The sequence below is a fragment of the Pelophylax lessonae genome (genome assembly GCF_965119305.1).
Source record: "Pelophylax lessonae genome assembly, chromosome: 1".
Taxonomy (NCBI): Eukaryota; Metazoa; Chordata; class Amphibia; order Anura; family Ranidae; genus Pelophylax; species Pelophylax lessonae.
In genome coordinates, this window is record NC_138768.1 from 246622844 (window position 1) to 246640268 (window position 17425).

Below are 17425 nucleotides of genomic sequence, written 5' to 3' on the forward strand. Positions count from 1 at the left end.
TGTCCTCCTGTTGAGCCGAACCTGCTAAAGGAGCGACTGTGCAAACAGAACTGTCTTGAAGGTGGATACCACCAGACTCAGAACCTGTATGCAAAATGGGAGCGAGAACTATCTTTTCCTATGGGCTCTGAAGAAGGGCCCCCATTTGCGGCGAGGCTCCTTCCCTTTGTTTGGCTGTGGCAGGAAGGTACACTTCCCTCCCGTGATACCCTTAATGATGTCATCCAGGGTAGCCCCAAACAAGCGATCGGCTTGAAAGGGCTGATCAATGATAGCTTTCTTAGAGGCTTGGCTTGCGGACCAATTCTTAAGCCGAAACACGCGCCTAATCACCACCGCTGAAACAGAAAATTTGGACAGCACAGGAGCTGTATCCAAAGCTGCATCACAAATAAACTGCAGCCCATGGACCAACTGGTCCGCTAAATCAACATAAGCATTGGGGACCTGCTCACCCCCCTGGCGGAAAAGCTTGGCTCATTCAGTTAGGGTCTGAGACACCAGTGCTGAGGCAGTCTGGCCTCAATGCCAAACGAGCCATAGTAAACATGCTGCGTCCCACAGCCTCTGCTCTCTTGTCATCCGGGTCCTTAAAGGACGAGGATTCCTCTACTGGGATCATGGTTGCCTTTGTCAACCTTGATACAGGAGGGTCCACCACCGGTGGACTAGTCCACTTTTTCTAAAAGAGACTCCTCAAAAGGGTAACATACAGCAAAACGACACAGCCACATCTATGGCTACATCAGCTGCATCCTCCATCTTTAAAGTCTCACCCACTGCAGTAATAAGTGTGGCTTTTCATTCGCTGCCGTGACCATGGAGGAGTCAGCCTCACTGTTGGATGGATCACAGGGTGTGATATTAAGTCCCCCCTAGATGGGCTGCGTCCACAGCATCCAGCTCAGAATAAGATGAGACAGACTAAGCAGGGGAAGGCGGGGCATGCTTCCTCCTGGGCCTTTGCCCACATGCTACTTCCACCTAAGAACTGCAAGATTGTTGTCAGTGCAATCATGGGAAGCTGGGGTTCCAAAGGACCTGCACCTCCATGAGGGGGTCAGTGGGGGAGATGTGACCCTGAGGCTCCATAAGGAAAGGAAGACCTTGCAGTACAAAAACAAGCTTTTGGCACCACTAAAAGGATAGAGAGAGATAACAGGGACCCCCAAAGACTCACTCTACCGACCTGAGGATTCAAACCCAGCATCATCATGGACGCTGTCCCTGTTCATATGTCCCAGGCACAGGAAGAGCAAACTAAGGAGGAAGAGGAGGAGCTTTGGCACCCCCCGAGGCTTCAGTTGTCTCCAGCATCTTTCAGACTACGGGAAAATGGCCCCTGTGACATCATCCGGCTACACAAATATGACCGCCAACAAAAGACCAACCAGACTAAGGAAAATTACCCTGTGACATCATCTGAATACACAAACATGGCCCCCAACCAGAGACCAGCCAGACACATTAGGGGAGACTCTGCTGTGCACTCTGCACTTGGACCCCCTGCACTATACCCACACTGCTAACAGCAGGGCATGCACCTAGGGGTCTCCTACACTGGGACCCCTCCAGACTACCAGGGCAGGATACACACTACCCCAAGACCCTTACAAAGTGGGGATAGCGGAAGAGACCTCAGGGGTCTCTGCTGCATTCCCTGCCCTGGGACCCCCATCAGACTGTAGGTCCAGACAGGGGGGAATGGGAGTCGGGAAGCTCAGCACTGGATCTAGAATATCCAGCCTGGCAGTTGATTGTAGATCTCCTGAGAGAAAAAACAAAAAAGCTGTAAGGAAGGAGAAAATTGCTAGGACCAGAGGTCCCAGGCGGGAGCCTAAGTCCTTACTCCTGACTAGACAGAATAAAACTGAATACCTAGAGCAGAGAGGGGGGTTTATACCAGCTGAGGACAGCCCATGGGCGTAGCCAGGTGTGTTTTTGTTCTGCCTAGTCCTACTCCTGGAGGAGGCAATATAACCCACTAGTTATGATTTATGGAGCGCTGTGTCTGTCGAACGAAAGAGAAATTAAATTTTTTGGTCAAAGTAGGGACTATTTTTTATGTCTGTTCAGTGGAGAGATTTCCCCTTCACTTCCTGTTCTGGAGATAAAACTGGAAGTGAGAGGAATTACCCAACTAGACATTTGCCATTGAATCAGGTATCCTCATGATACAATTTCTCCTTTAGTCATTTTTGGTGACACCCAAAAGACTTGGGAATTCCTATTTTTATTATATTTTTATTGATGACTTTAGTCAAACCTAACAGTTTGGTTGAATTTCACCAATTGGGACATAAGAAAGACCCAACAAGCTCCAAACTTTCCACAGTTTGTCCAAAGCTAAACAAAAGCATTTTGGCCATAGAAACATGGTAAATTCTTAGTAAAGGATTTTTTTTTTTATTAAACTACCAAACATGTCATACTTGCATGCTCTGTGCAATGGTTCTGCACAGAGCAGCCCTGAAACCTCCTCTTCTCAGGTCCCCCGCCACCTCTGTCTGCTCCTCTTTTGTGTCTGCCCTCATGGCAAGCACTTGCTGTGGAGGCAGACGTTGCAGGCTTGCTCCCGAGTCGTGCTGTGTGTGTGTCTATAGTGCGGATCTACCCTACTTCATTCTCCAGTGGCTCCCGCTGCTGTGTCTAAGCCTGTAAGGAGAAAAGTGATCAGGTTGTAAACCTCATATATGAAATATGAGCAAAGCATATCTCAGTATAGTATATACTTTTCTCAATTAAGAGCACTAAGTGCCATTTCTGTCTGCTGCTTTATTCCTCTGCTATCAACCTGAATCCCTTTTCACAAGGCTTCCTGACACCAAGAGAAAAATGGTGTCAGGGGAGGGAGCTCCAGCAGATTGGCAGCCTCAGCTCTGTTCCTGTGTGGAAGGAGGTGTCTCTATCCAATCAGGTCTCGGAGCTCTCCTCACTGAGCTCTGCAGAGTGTAACTTCAGCTCTTCGCCCCCCCCCCTTTTTATTTTTTGAACTCAGACAAGCTTTATAAATTAAAGGCTTTGAAAGGATGTAGAGAAGAGATAGCTGCACAGAGACAGGTTATACACAGGGATTAAATAAATCCTCCTACTTAACTTGTACCCGAGGCCAGTCACTTCACTGGTTATACTGTATGTAAGGGTTTACAACCACTTTAAGGTAAAAAAAAAAAAGGCTATAGCCTTTAGAACCACTTTAAACCAGAACCAAATTATGTAAACAAACCACAGCAACACATTCAGTCTACTAATTGAAAAACATGCCTCTGCAGATAATTCAAATTATAACAAAGAAATAGAGGTATCTCTATTATAACAGCTCTTTGACCATGTGGCTACATTGAGACTTCTTAATCTGCCCCAGAAGTAATCTACAGTACCTACCATGCATTGAGTGTATCAACCACAATGTAATCAGTGTTATAGTAATGGCAGCCTAAAGTAGGGGTGTAATTTGAGGATTTTCAGGGTTAAAATATGGCATGGAATTTCATCAAGATTCAGAGTGCAGAGTGGAGTCAATGTAGATATCGACATTTTCTGACATGGTTTAAATGTTAAAGCTGAATTTAATGAAACAGATAAATTTGTGCAAAATATCAAATTTTATTTATATAAAATAATTTACACATCAAATGTACACATGCACACGCCCACACAACACTTTAATCACATTTAGGCCAATATTTGATTGAATTTTATAACTCTAGCACAATATATGTACACTTGAATACACTATGAGGGGAGCGTTTAGTTGTAAACCTTCATCTTACAAAACAAGGCAGTCTGAAAATCATGTATAAAGAGTAAAAACAACTTACAAATGGACTGTACTTATAAAATAGTAACAGGAATTTTTGCAGTGATGATACAGCCGAGGATGCCAATCTGAAATGTAGATGTGGTATCATCACATTAGGTTGTACTAATTATTGTTTTTAATGTAAAGTGATTTACTTGGCTGTGAAGAATACCAGTTCATGACTGCGGATCATTCATAACAACAGACAAGGGCTGACTGGACTATACATGAAAATCAGAGAATATATTCTGGATTTCCCATTTCTGTAAAGGTTCAACTGGTCAGTGACCTCTTCAATCACAAATAATACAATTAGAATACGACTGGATGCACACAAAGCCTACAAAGAATATAATCTGTACATCTATAGAACATTACAAATCATTGTGCATCAAGTAAGGCAAAAACATCAAGGCTGCATATAAACTAGTAGCTTCAATATTGGGCCAGCCATTGTTTTTGTAATTTAGGTTGTTATTCCTATAAGGGACATTATCACACATAAAGCCATCTTCCCAAGTTATTTTAAGCCAAATTGGGGATTTGAGGGTTCTCCTGTCATAGTATGTTGTGATTTAAAACTGCAAGGATATCAATTACCTTACACTTATGATTGCTCAGATAACTCATTTAACTGCCCCGAGTTTTTTTAATAGTTTTTTCCCTTTTGAGAGTAGACCTTTTTTCTTCTTTGAAGAGCGTTCTCTGCTCCTCATTGGACTCCCAGTGCCCATAGAAGATGGTGGAGACACAGAATGAAGATGAACTGTTGGAGAAGCTGCTCTTCTGGGTGTACTTGTGTTCTCAGAAGGGACCTATAAAGCAAATGACCCACAAAATAAATAAGTTAAAATCTATGTTCAGCTGCCCATTCTTGCAAAATTTACTTGCAGAGGAACACTTCCAAGAATTGCAAGAACTGAGTATGTTACCAGCATCTTTGGTGGGGAAGCCAAAGATCAGTTGGCAATTTCCCATGAGTTTGGCAAGCATGTGTGGTTTAACGAGTCAATATAGTGCTGTGGTACAGATCCCAGTTTGGAAATGTATTTGCATTCATTTTGGGAAAGACTTAGAGCAGAAACTAAATTTTATTTTGCTATTAGTAGATTAGAAGGGTAGTCACACAGCTAGACTAATTTGAGCCTTAATTGGAATCAATAAGATTAAAGCACCTCTGTCACATGCAAGTTTTCATATCAATCATTATTGTCACACTACGTCAATAATGAAATCATAAACCTACCAATAGAGGCAATGATATTTTGAAATGTTAAGTTTAATAGAAAAAAAAACTTGCCGCATGTCATATGTTAATAAAGAGGACTCCAATCTTAATCCGATTCAAAATCAAGGTCAGTATCTAATACTTGGGAAAAAATGAATCAAACATCCCATTGGTACACACCTGAAGATACCATGGTTTGGTTGTACGCAGAGCATTGAGTAGCAGAGCTGTATGTTTCAGACCTGCATATTATACTGTGTTCATGAAGTATAGGTAACATACCTATAATGGCATTCTTTATTCAAATGAATGCATAACTAAAGACATTTTAAAAAGCGTTTCATTTGTTAGAAACAGATTTTGTAGATTTGCATTGAAACATACACCTCACAGATGGTTTGCTTTAGATAAAAGAAAATGACAATGTTGTTTTCTCACATATGAGAGGCTTGTAACATTCATAATTACATGTATAAAGTTTTTATGTACCTTGAAAGGCTAAATGGTGACATTTCGATCACCTATAATACCCACTGGCTTTCATTTCTCCCATAAACTATAACACATTTGGATGGTAAGGGGAGTCGAAGGAATGTTGCTGATCAGGGAAGGTAAGAACACATGCATATTTCAAAAAAAGTTATCAAGCAAGGGTCAGTAACCGTTGCCAGGTGGTTTCAGTTAAAGGTATAAAAACTTTGTGCCTATGTTACAAACTTTTCTCATACATTGTTTAGTGTGCGTTGCCTTTTTTTTTTTTTTTTGAAGTTGTTCCTCCACTTGGTTTATAGAACAAACCAATGGTATCTTCAGTTGTTCACTTACGTGAAGGCTATACTGCCTCATTAAGGTGTGAAATGTACACTCTTCTTCTGTTCCAAAGTAGATGAGCAAGGACAAAACAGAAAATATAGCAGTGATGATACAAAAAAAAGTAAATGAAAAAAATAATTATAACGTGGGTTTCAGTTAATTTTTAAAACAAAATGACATTAAATGATGTAGTATAATTATACCTTAATAACTAGGCATAACAAATGAACAATAATAGATATGTAATGCTAAGAACAACAGATATGTGTTTAACTTAAATGTAAAATTTCATTGCTATGATATGATCACTATTAGCTGTCACAGTCCACAAGTTAGTATAAGCATGATTAAATAAAAGAATGTACATCTGCCAGATGATTGTACCTTTTATGTGATAGACAGGCACAGAATGCATACAGATAAACAACTTACTGTGTAATAAAATATTTTTTTGAAATGTCATTACTAGTCCTGGATCTTTTCTGAATGCTTCCTTTTCCTGTAAGCCAGCTGTCTTACAACTACAGTCTGCTGCTTGCCATATACTGGCCCTTGCAGTGAGAAGGTCCTGCATGCAAGGCCTTCTCATCACATGCTGAACCACTGTATACAGAGGGTGCCAGTATCCAGTCTCCTACCTGATAGTGCTTGTATAATTCTAGCCATGACACCAGCTGGTCAGAAGAGGAGCAGTGCGGGATATTGAACCTATACAGAGACGAGTGACCACTGATCAGCAATGCTGTGGGGAGGGGGTTGGGATTTTTTTTTTGTACCTACTAACAACAATGGTGGGAAACCATTTTTCCCTTTGACGTAACCATTAATCACCACTCCTCCCACTGACATCAACCATGGGAGGCTATTCCACCCACTGACATCAAACATGGTGCACTATTTTAATAATGACATATTATTCCTCTACCTTCTGACAATCCACACAGCGAATTATTTACTCCCACTGACCATGTCCTGGCTCCTTAGCAGTCTTGACAGTGAACTGGTCCTTCGTTTATAATGTTTAGGGATCCTCTCCTTTAAGCAGCACTTAGGCAACATAATCAAATGCATAGGTAATTTTCACTGCCATTTCAGTGCTAACAGTATATTAACCACTTAAGCCCCGGAAGATTTTACCCCCTTCCTGATCAGGCCCTATTTTGCGATTCGGCACTGTGTGACTTTAACGGACAATTGCGCGGTCGTGCGATGCTGTACCTAAACAAAATTGACGTCCTTTTTTTCCCCACAAACAGAGCTTTCTTTTGGTGGTATTTGATCACCTGTGCGATTTTTACTTTTTGCGCTATAAACAAAAAAAAAGCCTATATTTTGCAAAAATAACAATATTTTTCACATTTTTTTATATGAAATTCCCCAAAAAAAATTTAAAAATCAAAATTTTTTAACATTTTAGGCCAATTTGTTTTCTGCTACATATGTTTGGTAAAAAAAATCACAATAAGCGTACTTTAATTGGTTTGCACAAAAGTTATTGCATTTACTAACTAAGGGAAAGATTTTTGTTGTTTTTTTTAACGAGTAATGGCGGCGATCTGCGATTATTTTTGCGGGACTGCGACATTGCGGTGGACAGATCGGACCCTTGACTGACATTTTTGACACTTTTGGGGGTACCAGTGACATTACTACAGTAATCAGTGCTATACATATGCAATGTTACTGTAAAAATGACACTGGCATGGAAGGGGTTAACTTTATTGATGCAGGGGTTAAGTGTGTCCCTAGGGGCGTGCTTCTAACTGTAAAGGGATGTGGCTAGTGGTGTAACAACAGAGACATACGATACTACATAGCAGGACCGTATGATCTCCGTTCTTACACAGGGGAGAATGACAGGGGGCTTTGTTTACATCAGCCGCCTGCCTTTCTCCTGCTGCACTGGACGATCGCCAGTGACCTGCGGACATCGGGTCCGCCCGTCACACATGCAGGGATGTGCAGGAGCGAGCGGGAGTGCGCCTCCGGCGGCGCGCGCTCGCCCCCTAGAGCCTCACAGGCTAGCGACATAGTCCTACGTCGCTTTGCCTGTGAGGGGCTGACTGCCGCAGTAAAAATACTGTGGGCGGTCGGCAAGTAGTTAAACTGGTTGTAAAGGCTCAAGGTTTTTTACCTTCATGCATGTGGGGCTGCTCTGTGCAAAACCATTGCACAGAGCAGGTAAGTATGACATGTTTGTTATTTTTAAAAGGAAAAAAAAACTCTGCCTTTAACTGCTTGCCAACCACCCGCTGCAGTTGTAGGGCGGCAGTCTGGCGCTCCCAGGCAAAGCGTCATTCATGTACATTTCTCGCCTGGGAGGAGCTAGGAGGCGATCATGCACCGCTGGAGGCGCGCCCCCGCTCATCAGCTGGGGAGCCAGCGCGTGTAAAGGGCGGCTCCAATGGACGCCGGCCACTCGAGATCTCCCGCAGCAGTGAGAGAAGGACAGACGGCTTGATGTAATCACAGCCGTCTGTCATTCTCACTGAAGTAATGACAGAGGCTATGTGATCCTGCTATATAGGATTGCATGTCTCTGTGATTACTTCACAAGCCACGCCCCCTGACAGTTAGAATGACGCCCCTAGGGACACACTTAACCCCTTGATCACCAGTAAAGTGAACCCCTTCCCTGCCAGTGTCATTTTTACAGTAACAGTGCACATTTATAGCACTGATTACTGTAGTAATGTCACTGGTACCCCCAAAAGTGTCAAAAATGTCAGTTAGGGGTCCGATCTGTCCGCCGCAATGTCGTAGTCCCTCAAAAAGAAAAACGCAGATCGCCGCCATTACTAGTTAGAAAATAAAACAATAAAAATTACAAATCTTTTCCGTAGTTAGTAAACGCAATAAATTTTGTGCAAACCAATCAAAATACGCTTATTGCGGTTTTTTTTTTTTTTTACCAAAAATATGTAGCAGAAAACAAATTGGCCTGAAATGTTAAAACATTTAGATTTTTAATTTTTTTTTTTTTTTTTTGAGAATTTCCTATAAAAAAAAAAGTGAAAAATATTGTTATTTTTTTCAAAATGGTCGCTCTTTTTTTGTTTATATAGCGCAAAAAGTAAAAATCGCACAGGTGATCAAATACCACCAAAAGAAAGGTCTGTTTGTGGGAAAAAAAGGACATCAATTTCGTTTGCGTATTCCAATTGTCCGTTAAAGTCACGCAGTGCCGAATCGCAAAATAGGGCCTGGTCTTTGAGCAGCCAAATCCTCCGGGGCTAAAGTGGTTAATATGACTTTAACCTAAAAAAAAAAAAAAAACACACACTGTAAAGGAGGGATTTACAAAAACAATGTAAGTATCCGATTTGATTGGCTACCTTGTGTAGTCAAATGTAGGGTTCTTTGTAGCACAACCAAACTGTTTCTTTGCTAAATGGGCAGGCTTCATCCCATGTTGAAAGACTGGATTTTAAGCAGTAAAATATTCAAGTTCCTAATGAACCATTTTAGTTTAAGGTCACCCTATGATACCACACTATATCGGCAACTGGCACTGCAGGTAAATATGCAGCTGTCTCTACAAAAACAAACATAACTGTTGGGAAATATGGCTTCTAAAGCCAACTCAGACACGGGTACTAAAGATTCCACCATCCACACAAACCGGGTGGGTAGAGGATTCCTCTGGCCAGGGCTCATTCTCAAAGCAGCACCCATCACTGTCCGAATACACTGATCTGTGGCTGTAGCTACTTACTATTTGTAAACTTTTATATAAGTCCTTAGAACAGAAATCAATAAAATAATTGACTTCTGTTGAATGAGGTAGGCTACATACTAATCAAAATATTGATTATTGTATGGCCAGCTTTACTCCATGGCAATCCACTTTAACTGTGAATTTGACCAAATTACATTCAAATATTGGGTAGCTTTTAAAGTGATTATATGGTCTAAAGGTTTTTTTTTTTTAACTTAGTGCATTCTTGGAATTAAGGTAAAAATAAATCCCTAATATCTGTCCTACCCACCCTAATCCATGAACATTTACCTGGCTCCTGTCTCTGCCCCAGCATTGTTTCAGGTTCCAGCACTGCTCTCCTCACTTCCTGCTTTAACAGGTTCCTGCTGCTGCCAGCCAAACTCCTGTGAAGAGAGAATGAGGGCATGGCTTGGCTACATCACTAGCCTAGTCTCAAAATACCAACCTAATCGCTCTCTTCGTTCCTCTCAAAACCTCCTTCTCTCTAGCTCCCACGTCAATTGCTCCCATGCTCACCTCCAGGACTTTTCCAGAGCCTCTCCAATCCTATGTAACTCCTTACCCCAATCTGTCCGATTATCTCCTACTCTGTTAGCTTTTAGACGATCCCTGAAAACCCTTATCTTCAGAGAAGCCTATCCTACCCATACCTAACAACTATACTTCCATTTTCTCCATCAGCCCACCCCCCACGGTTATTGCCTTTTGTTTCACTTGAACCCCCGTTCTAGATTGTAAGCTCTAACAAGCAGGGCCTTCTAATTCCTCCTGTATTGAATTGTATTGTAACTGCATTGTCTTCCCTCACATTGTAAAGCGCTGCGCAAACTGTTGACGCTATATAAATCCTGTATAATAAAAATAATAATGTCTTTCCAGCCCTGTGTGTGTTTATGGATGCACACAGCCTGGTTCTGGAGCATGCACTCAAAGGTGCCCACTTAGCACCCACCTGGCTAAGGAAGCACCCATAGTAGGGAGAAACTGACAGCTCTGGCAGGGGCCTGCCAGAAGGGACCTCTGTGTGCATTATTGTTGCACAAATCAGGTATTACCTTTTTTTTTTTTTAATTACAATCTTATATTCAGTAACATTTGCTTCTAATTATAATAGCAGAGACATATTGGGCCAACAACTTACTCTTTTAACTTTAGTTCGAATCGGTGTATCTGGAGGGTATCTAGATGGTGCATCAGAAAGGTAAACTTCAACATCATCAGGCACTTCTTCCAGAAAGTTAGAAGGGACAAGGCCTTTGTGTCCATTCAGTTCACCCTGTATATATACATTTAGTAGTTTTACTATGCACGCAATATGCAGCTCTTTCACAAAATTGTGAGAACATGAAATTGTATTTCTTATTGCAAGACTGTTAATAAAACACAATAAATCATAAAACTGATTAATTAATGCAAAAATAATCAACTTCAAGCAAGCTTACACTTACTGTACTGGTTCATTCACACCACAAGCACTGGTCTGTGTTATTCAATGTGACCAAGTCCCAAAATTATGAAACCATATTTCTTTCAATGGTGCCGTTTCACAGCAATTATTGCATTAGTATACTGGCAAAAAATTGGCACAATTTAATTTAACCACAGTGCATTACATGGAAATCTGTGAACATCATTCATTGCTAGCTTTGCACAAGGCTGAAGTAAATCACCCTGCAATGTATGTAAAAACTGTATATTAATAAACATACTACAAGACCTTATTGGTTGGTTCAGGTATAGGCTTAAAAGATAAGTTCACCTTTTGTAAAAATAAATGCATATGATTTTGCATTTAGAAAAATATACATTTATTATTTTTGTACATTGCAGCCTGAAATCAAATGTAGTATAAAGGTAGGCGCTACACAACACCAATAATAATGCCTAAATCATATATACACAATAATCCCATCCGATTTTCATCCCAAGATTTTGTGTATTTTTGCCAATATAGTCTTTTATCAAATCTGTTTTAATGAATGATTTTGGTTATGCCATCCATGTATTTATTCTTATTTATATGACCCATTGTATGTATTAATATCTTTTAACAATATTTAGACATATCATGTTATAGATTACAATTGATTAAAAGATATTCGATTTTGTGTCAGCTCTCCATAGGTCCCCCTTTAACTGAGTTTATATAGGGTTTTGTTTTTTACATTATATGTAATTGTGTACCTATGGAGAATTTGTTTTCACAATAAAATAGTTTATTTATTATTAAGGAATTTGACAAGATATTTTTGTATTTATATGTAATACATGGATTGATATTTATTTACAATTAATTTTGCATACAGTGTCAGCCCCTGTGTCTAACCTTACTCATCTAAAGTCCCACATTTCCCTCCTTCTTTACTACCTTTATGCACTTTTTTTTTTACTCACATTTGAGTATATTTATTCATTGTCTTCCAAACACTTTATTGCACTATTGCTATGCATGAATTGTTTTGACTCGTTGATGTCATTTATTGTTTTACCATTTTTCAGTATTTATTGTCTGCACCAACGACCAGGTAGCCGTCTTGCACACCTGCATTAGTGATGCCTGATGACAGAAGGCCCAAGAAGCACTGAACGCCTGTGTAGAGTGCACCTTCCCAGATTTGGGGTGCTGGTTTTTGGCATTCCCGACACTCACTCCCCTTCCCCTTACCCCACATCTCTTTTCCACCTTCCTACTGTGGACATCCTACCTTTCTCTTTCCTTCTTTCTTATTTCCTTGTTGCAGATCATGTTGTTTATTCAGACTTGATGTTCTTGATCTGCTTATTGTTTTGCGGCCTGCGACATATTTACTTGGCTCATTAATACCTACTCTGATACCTACTTGCACGCTAAACGTTTTCTTTATTAATATGCTATTTATACTCTTGGATGTTTTTATTCTTGGCATAGCGGTCTAACATCTGCTTGGATATTTCAAACCATGTTTTGTAACTTTTTTCAATAAAAATCAATTGAAAGTGAAAAGATCCATATTCAGGAAGATCATTCAGTTTTCTTATAGTGTTACAGTACTTTCGATAGCCGATTCTGACTGTTCAGATAAACATTTCTGAAAGGACAAGCTAAAAAATGTTTTTGTAGGCAACAGAACTAATGATTTTCGTACAATGTGTGGAGTATTTGTACAGGAAGAATCAAATGGGAAAGACCTTGCATAATTGGAAACAAAGTATGACCGGGAAGAAGATGCTAGGAAAAAATTTTCATCAACACGAAGGATTAATCATTTTATGCATAATGAAAGAGCTATGTATATAAACATCATGTGCTCTGCTTCCTCTTCTTCTTTTGAAGCTGCTTCTGTATAGCCAGTACTTCACGTACTTGAATTGCTAAAACTTGCAAGTCGTAGGGAAATAGAGTTTATCGTTGAAAACCGAGCTTATGTACTAGAACGTATCTACCAAATGATTCGTTAAAGCAGAAAGAAGTAAAACTCTGCAACACTTCGAACATATAGTATGTAGCTGTAAAGTGTGGCAACAAGAGTCACATGCACATTACATCACTGCCTAATATGCGCTACAACACATGTTATGTACTGGTAAATTTTACCTTTGTTGTTGGAGAATTTTCATACCATTAGTACAAGTCTGTGTTTCAACAATCCTTCATAGTACCTCCTATATACAAAATTACCAGCTAGTAACTGTTGACAGTGGACTGTGAAACAACTTTCAACATCATTAACAAACATTGTAGAAGACGATTCCAATCTCTCTGAACTTTGTTCAGTATAGTCTGCAATGCATTGCTTCAACTAATAGTACTTTACAATTCCAGTTAGTCTGACTGAAGAGGAGACACCAAGGCATATAGCAGATGTACATTCCAGAGTTTAAGCATTCATTTTACATGTCTGGGATAGAAAGTCCTACTTAAGACCTTCCTGTGGACCTTCATGCTTCTGGGGATGTGGGCAGACTCCTTCACTGAAGCTCTAAAGGTTGTTTTTCATAAAGTGACTCCCACCCACCTGGATGTAACGTTAAGCTGGCTACACATTATACACTTTTCTGGTACAATTTTCCTTTAAATTTACCAAAACCATATAATAAGAAGTCAAACCTAAACACTTTCAAAATGTATGCAATCAGGCAGGCCTTTTTACTACACAGTTGAAGGTGAATCTAAATGAAATTGAACAATAAAAAATTGTATAATGTGTAGCCAGCTTTAGGCATAACCGATAAAGCAGTGTGGTGCTTTCCCAGAGCATTGCCACGTGCCTTATCCACTATCAACCTCTTGGATTCAGTGACAATGAGCTGCACTATGTCCTTATCAGGGACACTATGGTACACCATATCATTAACTCATTTATGGGTCGTGGACAAAACCTCTGTGGTGTGCTCACCCTTCCATCCTGTAAGAGATATATTCTGCTGCAGCAAGGGCGTTCTTAACTACACGCTATTTTGCAAACCCTCCTTCGGCCACATCAGAAAAAGTGTACACCCCAATCTTATAAACAGGCTTTTTCCATTATAAGCAACAAGATTTTTGCCAAACTGCCCCAATCTATTTGATCTGTGCTCCAATCAAAGGTACATCACAGCACTGGTCCATCTGCCCAAGGAGACACAGAAGAGTGGCTGAACAGCACACATAACGTCTTTAACCCTACCAGAGTCTGATAACACATTTTTAAACACAAGTTGCTTTACCACATTTTCACCATTGTGATCTGATGAAGCTTCAATAAAACACAAAAACATGGTCCAGTTTATTGAGACCCTGACTAGGAAGGATGCTCTGCTGGACCTGGTAATCTCAAACCATGCAGTGCTTATTACCAATATTCTTATAAAAGACATCTGGGCAGCAGTGACCATAACATTATTTAATTTATTGTTAGCTATAAGCAACAAACACATACGGGAAATATAACACTTAACTTTAAGAGAGCAAGATTTTCCAAGGATGAGGGCTGCTCTCCAAGACTAAGACTGGGAGGTTATATTGGCATTGATGCACACAAACAGAATTGGGAATTCTTCAAAAAGACTGTATGCGACTTCACTGCAGAGTATAATCCCAAGGGCAAAAAGTTTAAAAGGCTAATATTAAAACCTATTTTGGCTCCCAGCCAAAGTTAAAAAAGCTATAAATAATATGAAAGCAGCATTTAAAAATATAAGGCTGAAGGAACAATTTCGTTGTTTAAATGTTAGAAAGGATATAACTGAATATGTAAAAAGGAAGCAAGTTCAAAACGAATGACAGATTGCAAAAGATAGTAGAGATAACCCCAAAAAATTCTTCAAATATGTTAATAGTAAAAAGGTCAGGTCTGAGCATGTGGGCCTTTACAAAATATTCTAGAGTGGGAGACTGTAGAGAAAGAGAAGGCAAATTAATTAAATACTTTCTTCAGCTCTGTGTATACAAAGGAGCACGGGAGAGCTCAAGTCCATAATGGGGATGGTATTGACACAGCCCCAAATGATCCACAATGGCTTAAAAGTGATGCGGTCCAGAAAAATGTAGACATGATAAAGGTGGATAAAGCACCTGGACCAGATGGCATACACCAATGGATTCTAAAAGAATTGAGCTCTGTCATTTCAAAGCCATTGTTTCTAATTTTTAAGGACTCATTAATGACTGGAATGGTACCACTGGACTGCAGTAGGGCCAATGTGGTGCCCATATTTAAAAAGGGATCAAAGTCTTTACAAAGTAACTATAGACCTGTTAGTTTAACTTCTATAGTCAGGAAGATACTGGAGAGTTTAATACAAGACCACATAAATTAGTTCTTGATGGAAAAATACATTTTTAACAACAGACAGCATGGATTCATGAAAGACAGAAGTTGTCAAACAAACCTGATTTCTTTTTTTGAGGGGGTAAATAAAACCTTAGACAGAGGGGTGGCTGTGGACATAGTATACTTAGAGTTTGCAAAAGCATTTGACACAGTTCCCCACACACGGCTAATGTGTAAGGTAAAGTCTACAGCCTTGGAAAGATCAGTTTGTAATTGGATAGAAAACTGGATAAAAGATAGAATTCAAAGAGTAGTGGGAAATGATTCTTACTCTGAATGGTCTAAGGTTATTAGTGGTGTACCCCAAGCTTCAGTGTTGGGACCCTTGCTTTTTAATATCTTTATAGATGATATAGAGTCTGGGATTGAAACTACCATTTCAGTGTTTGCAGAGTACACCAAACTATGCTGTGGAATAATGTCCTTACAAGATGTCTCCAAATTACAAGCAGACCTCAATGCACTGTTTAATTGGGCAACTATGCAGCAAATGAGGTTTAATGTTGATAAATGTAAAGTTATGCACTTGGGGGATGAGAATATGCATGCATTATACATACTAGGGGGAGCAGCAATGGGGGAATCCATAGTGAAAAATGATCTGGAGGCTTTTGTAAATCATAAGCTTAATAATAGCATGCAATACCAAGCTGCAGTTTCCAAAGCGAGCAAAGTCCTTTCTTGTTTTAAGACAGGTATGGACTCCAGAGAGAGAGATAATATTTTGCCCCTGTAAAAAATATTAGTAAGACCTCATCTGGAATATGCAGTTCAGTTTTGGGCACCAGTTCTCAAAAAGGAAATCAGGGAACTGGAGAAAGTGCAGAGAAGGGCAACCAAACTGATAAGAGGTCTGAAGGAGCTCTGCTATGAGAAAAGATTAGTGGAACTGAATTTATTCTCCTGAGAAGAGGAGATTAAGGGGGATATGATCAACATGTACAAATACATAAGAGGTCCATTTAGTGAACTTGGTGTTGAGTTATTCACTTTAAAGTCATCACTGAGGACAAGGGGGCACTCTTTGAGTCTAGAGGAAAAGAGATTATATCTCCAAATACAGAAAGGTTTCTTCACGGTGTGAGCTGTGAAAATGTGGAATAGACTCCCTCCAGAAGTGGTTCTGGCCAGCTCAGAAGATTGCTTTAAAAAAGGGTCTGGATTCTTTCCTAAATGTACATAATATACATAATGTACATAATATATAATATAACTAACAATTATAGGTAGAGTTGATCAAGGGAAAATCCGATTGCCTCTCTGGGAATCAGGAAGGATTTATTTTCCCCCTCCTGTAGCAAATTGGATCATGCTTTACTGGAGTTTTTCGCCTCCCTCTGGACCAACTGTGGGTAATTGTGTGATTTTATTTATTTTTTATTGGTTGAACTGTTCACCTTTTTTTCAACCTGACTAACTTTGTAATTGTGTAACTATGTAACATTTTCATTAATTTTGTTTCCAGTGTAGATAGACTGCATTAACACATTGTTATTACAAGGTGTAGGTACAGTACACTCTCGTACACCAGGGTTGTATCATAGTTGTACCATAGTTCTCCTGGGTCACCTCTGGTTCTGGCATTGGAGGTTTCCAGGGACACATCTGCTGCCTTAGATACTGTTGCCAGGGAAGATAATGCATCTTGTTTGGTGGTAACTCCTACCACATTCAACTCAGCATTTTGTACACACGACATACTGTAGCAGCAACACCTGTAGCAGTAAGTGTCACATTGACATTTTTATAATCAGTACTAAACATCATGTTTGCACCTGCGGCTTTATCTCCTGCCTCCTCACTTAATAGAGGCAAGAGTCTGACAAGAGAACACTTAATGGGTCTCCCAACTGGGTTCACTACCAGTTCACAATGGGCCATCTCACAGTCTTTTAGCAGATCCAGCATTTAACTTCTTCATGACAGTCTTACCCACCACTGCAGTAGGCATCACCATTTTCATTTGACCCTGGAACCACTTTGTAATTTCCGCTGCTTTACTTTCAACTTCACCCATGCAGCCATATGGTAAAATTACAGCTCAGGCTCTTTGGCACCGCCTGCAGGCT

The 17425-nt window shown here is 40.0% G+C and overlaps 1 protein-coding gene across 16 annotated transcripts in view; it reads right to left on the minus strand.

Moving 5' to 3' along the window:
* Positions 1-4372: 4372 nt before the first annotated feature.
* RIMBP2 (RIMS binding protein 2) overlaps positions 4373-17425 on the minus strand; it is an 855912-nt gene continuing 842859 nt past the window's right edge. For 13 of the 16 annotated variants that reach the window (XM_082266906.1, XM_082266905.1, XM_082266904.1 and 10 more), the window contains 2 exons: positions 10706-10840; positions 4373-4617 (listed from right to left, as the gene is read on the minus strand). In XM_082266906.1, the coding sequence (XP_082123032.1) occupies positions 4429-4617; positions 10706-10840 (324 nt within the window). In that variant the 3' untranslated portion in view covers positions 4373-4428. Of the gene's footprint in view, positions 4618-5855; positions 5903-10705; positions 10841-17425 lie in introns of all 16 variants that reach the window. The other 3 variants (XM_082266903.1, XM_082266897.1, XM_082266911.1) reach the window with 1 other exon arrangement.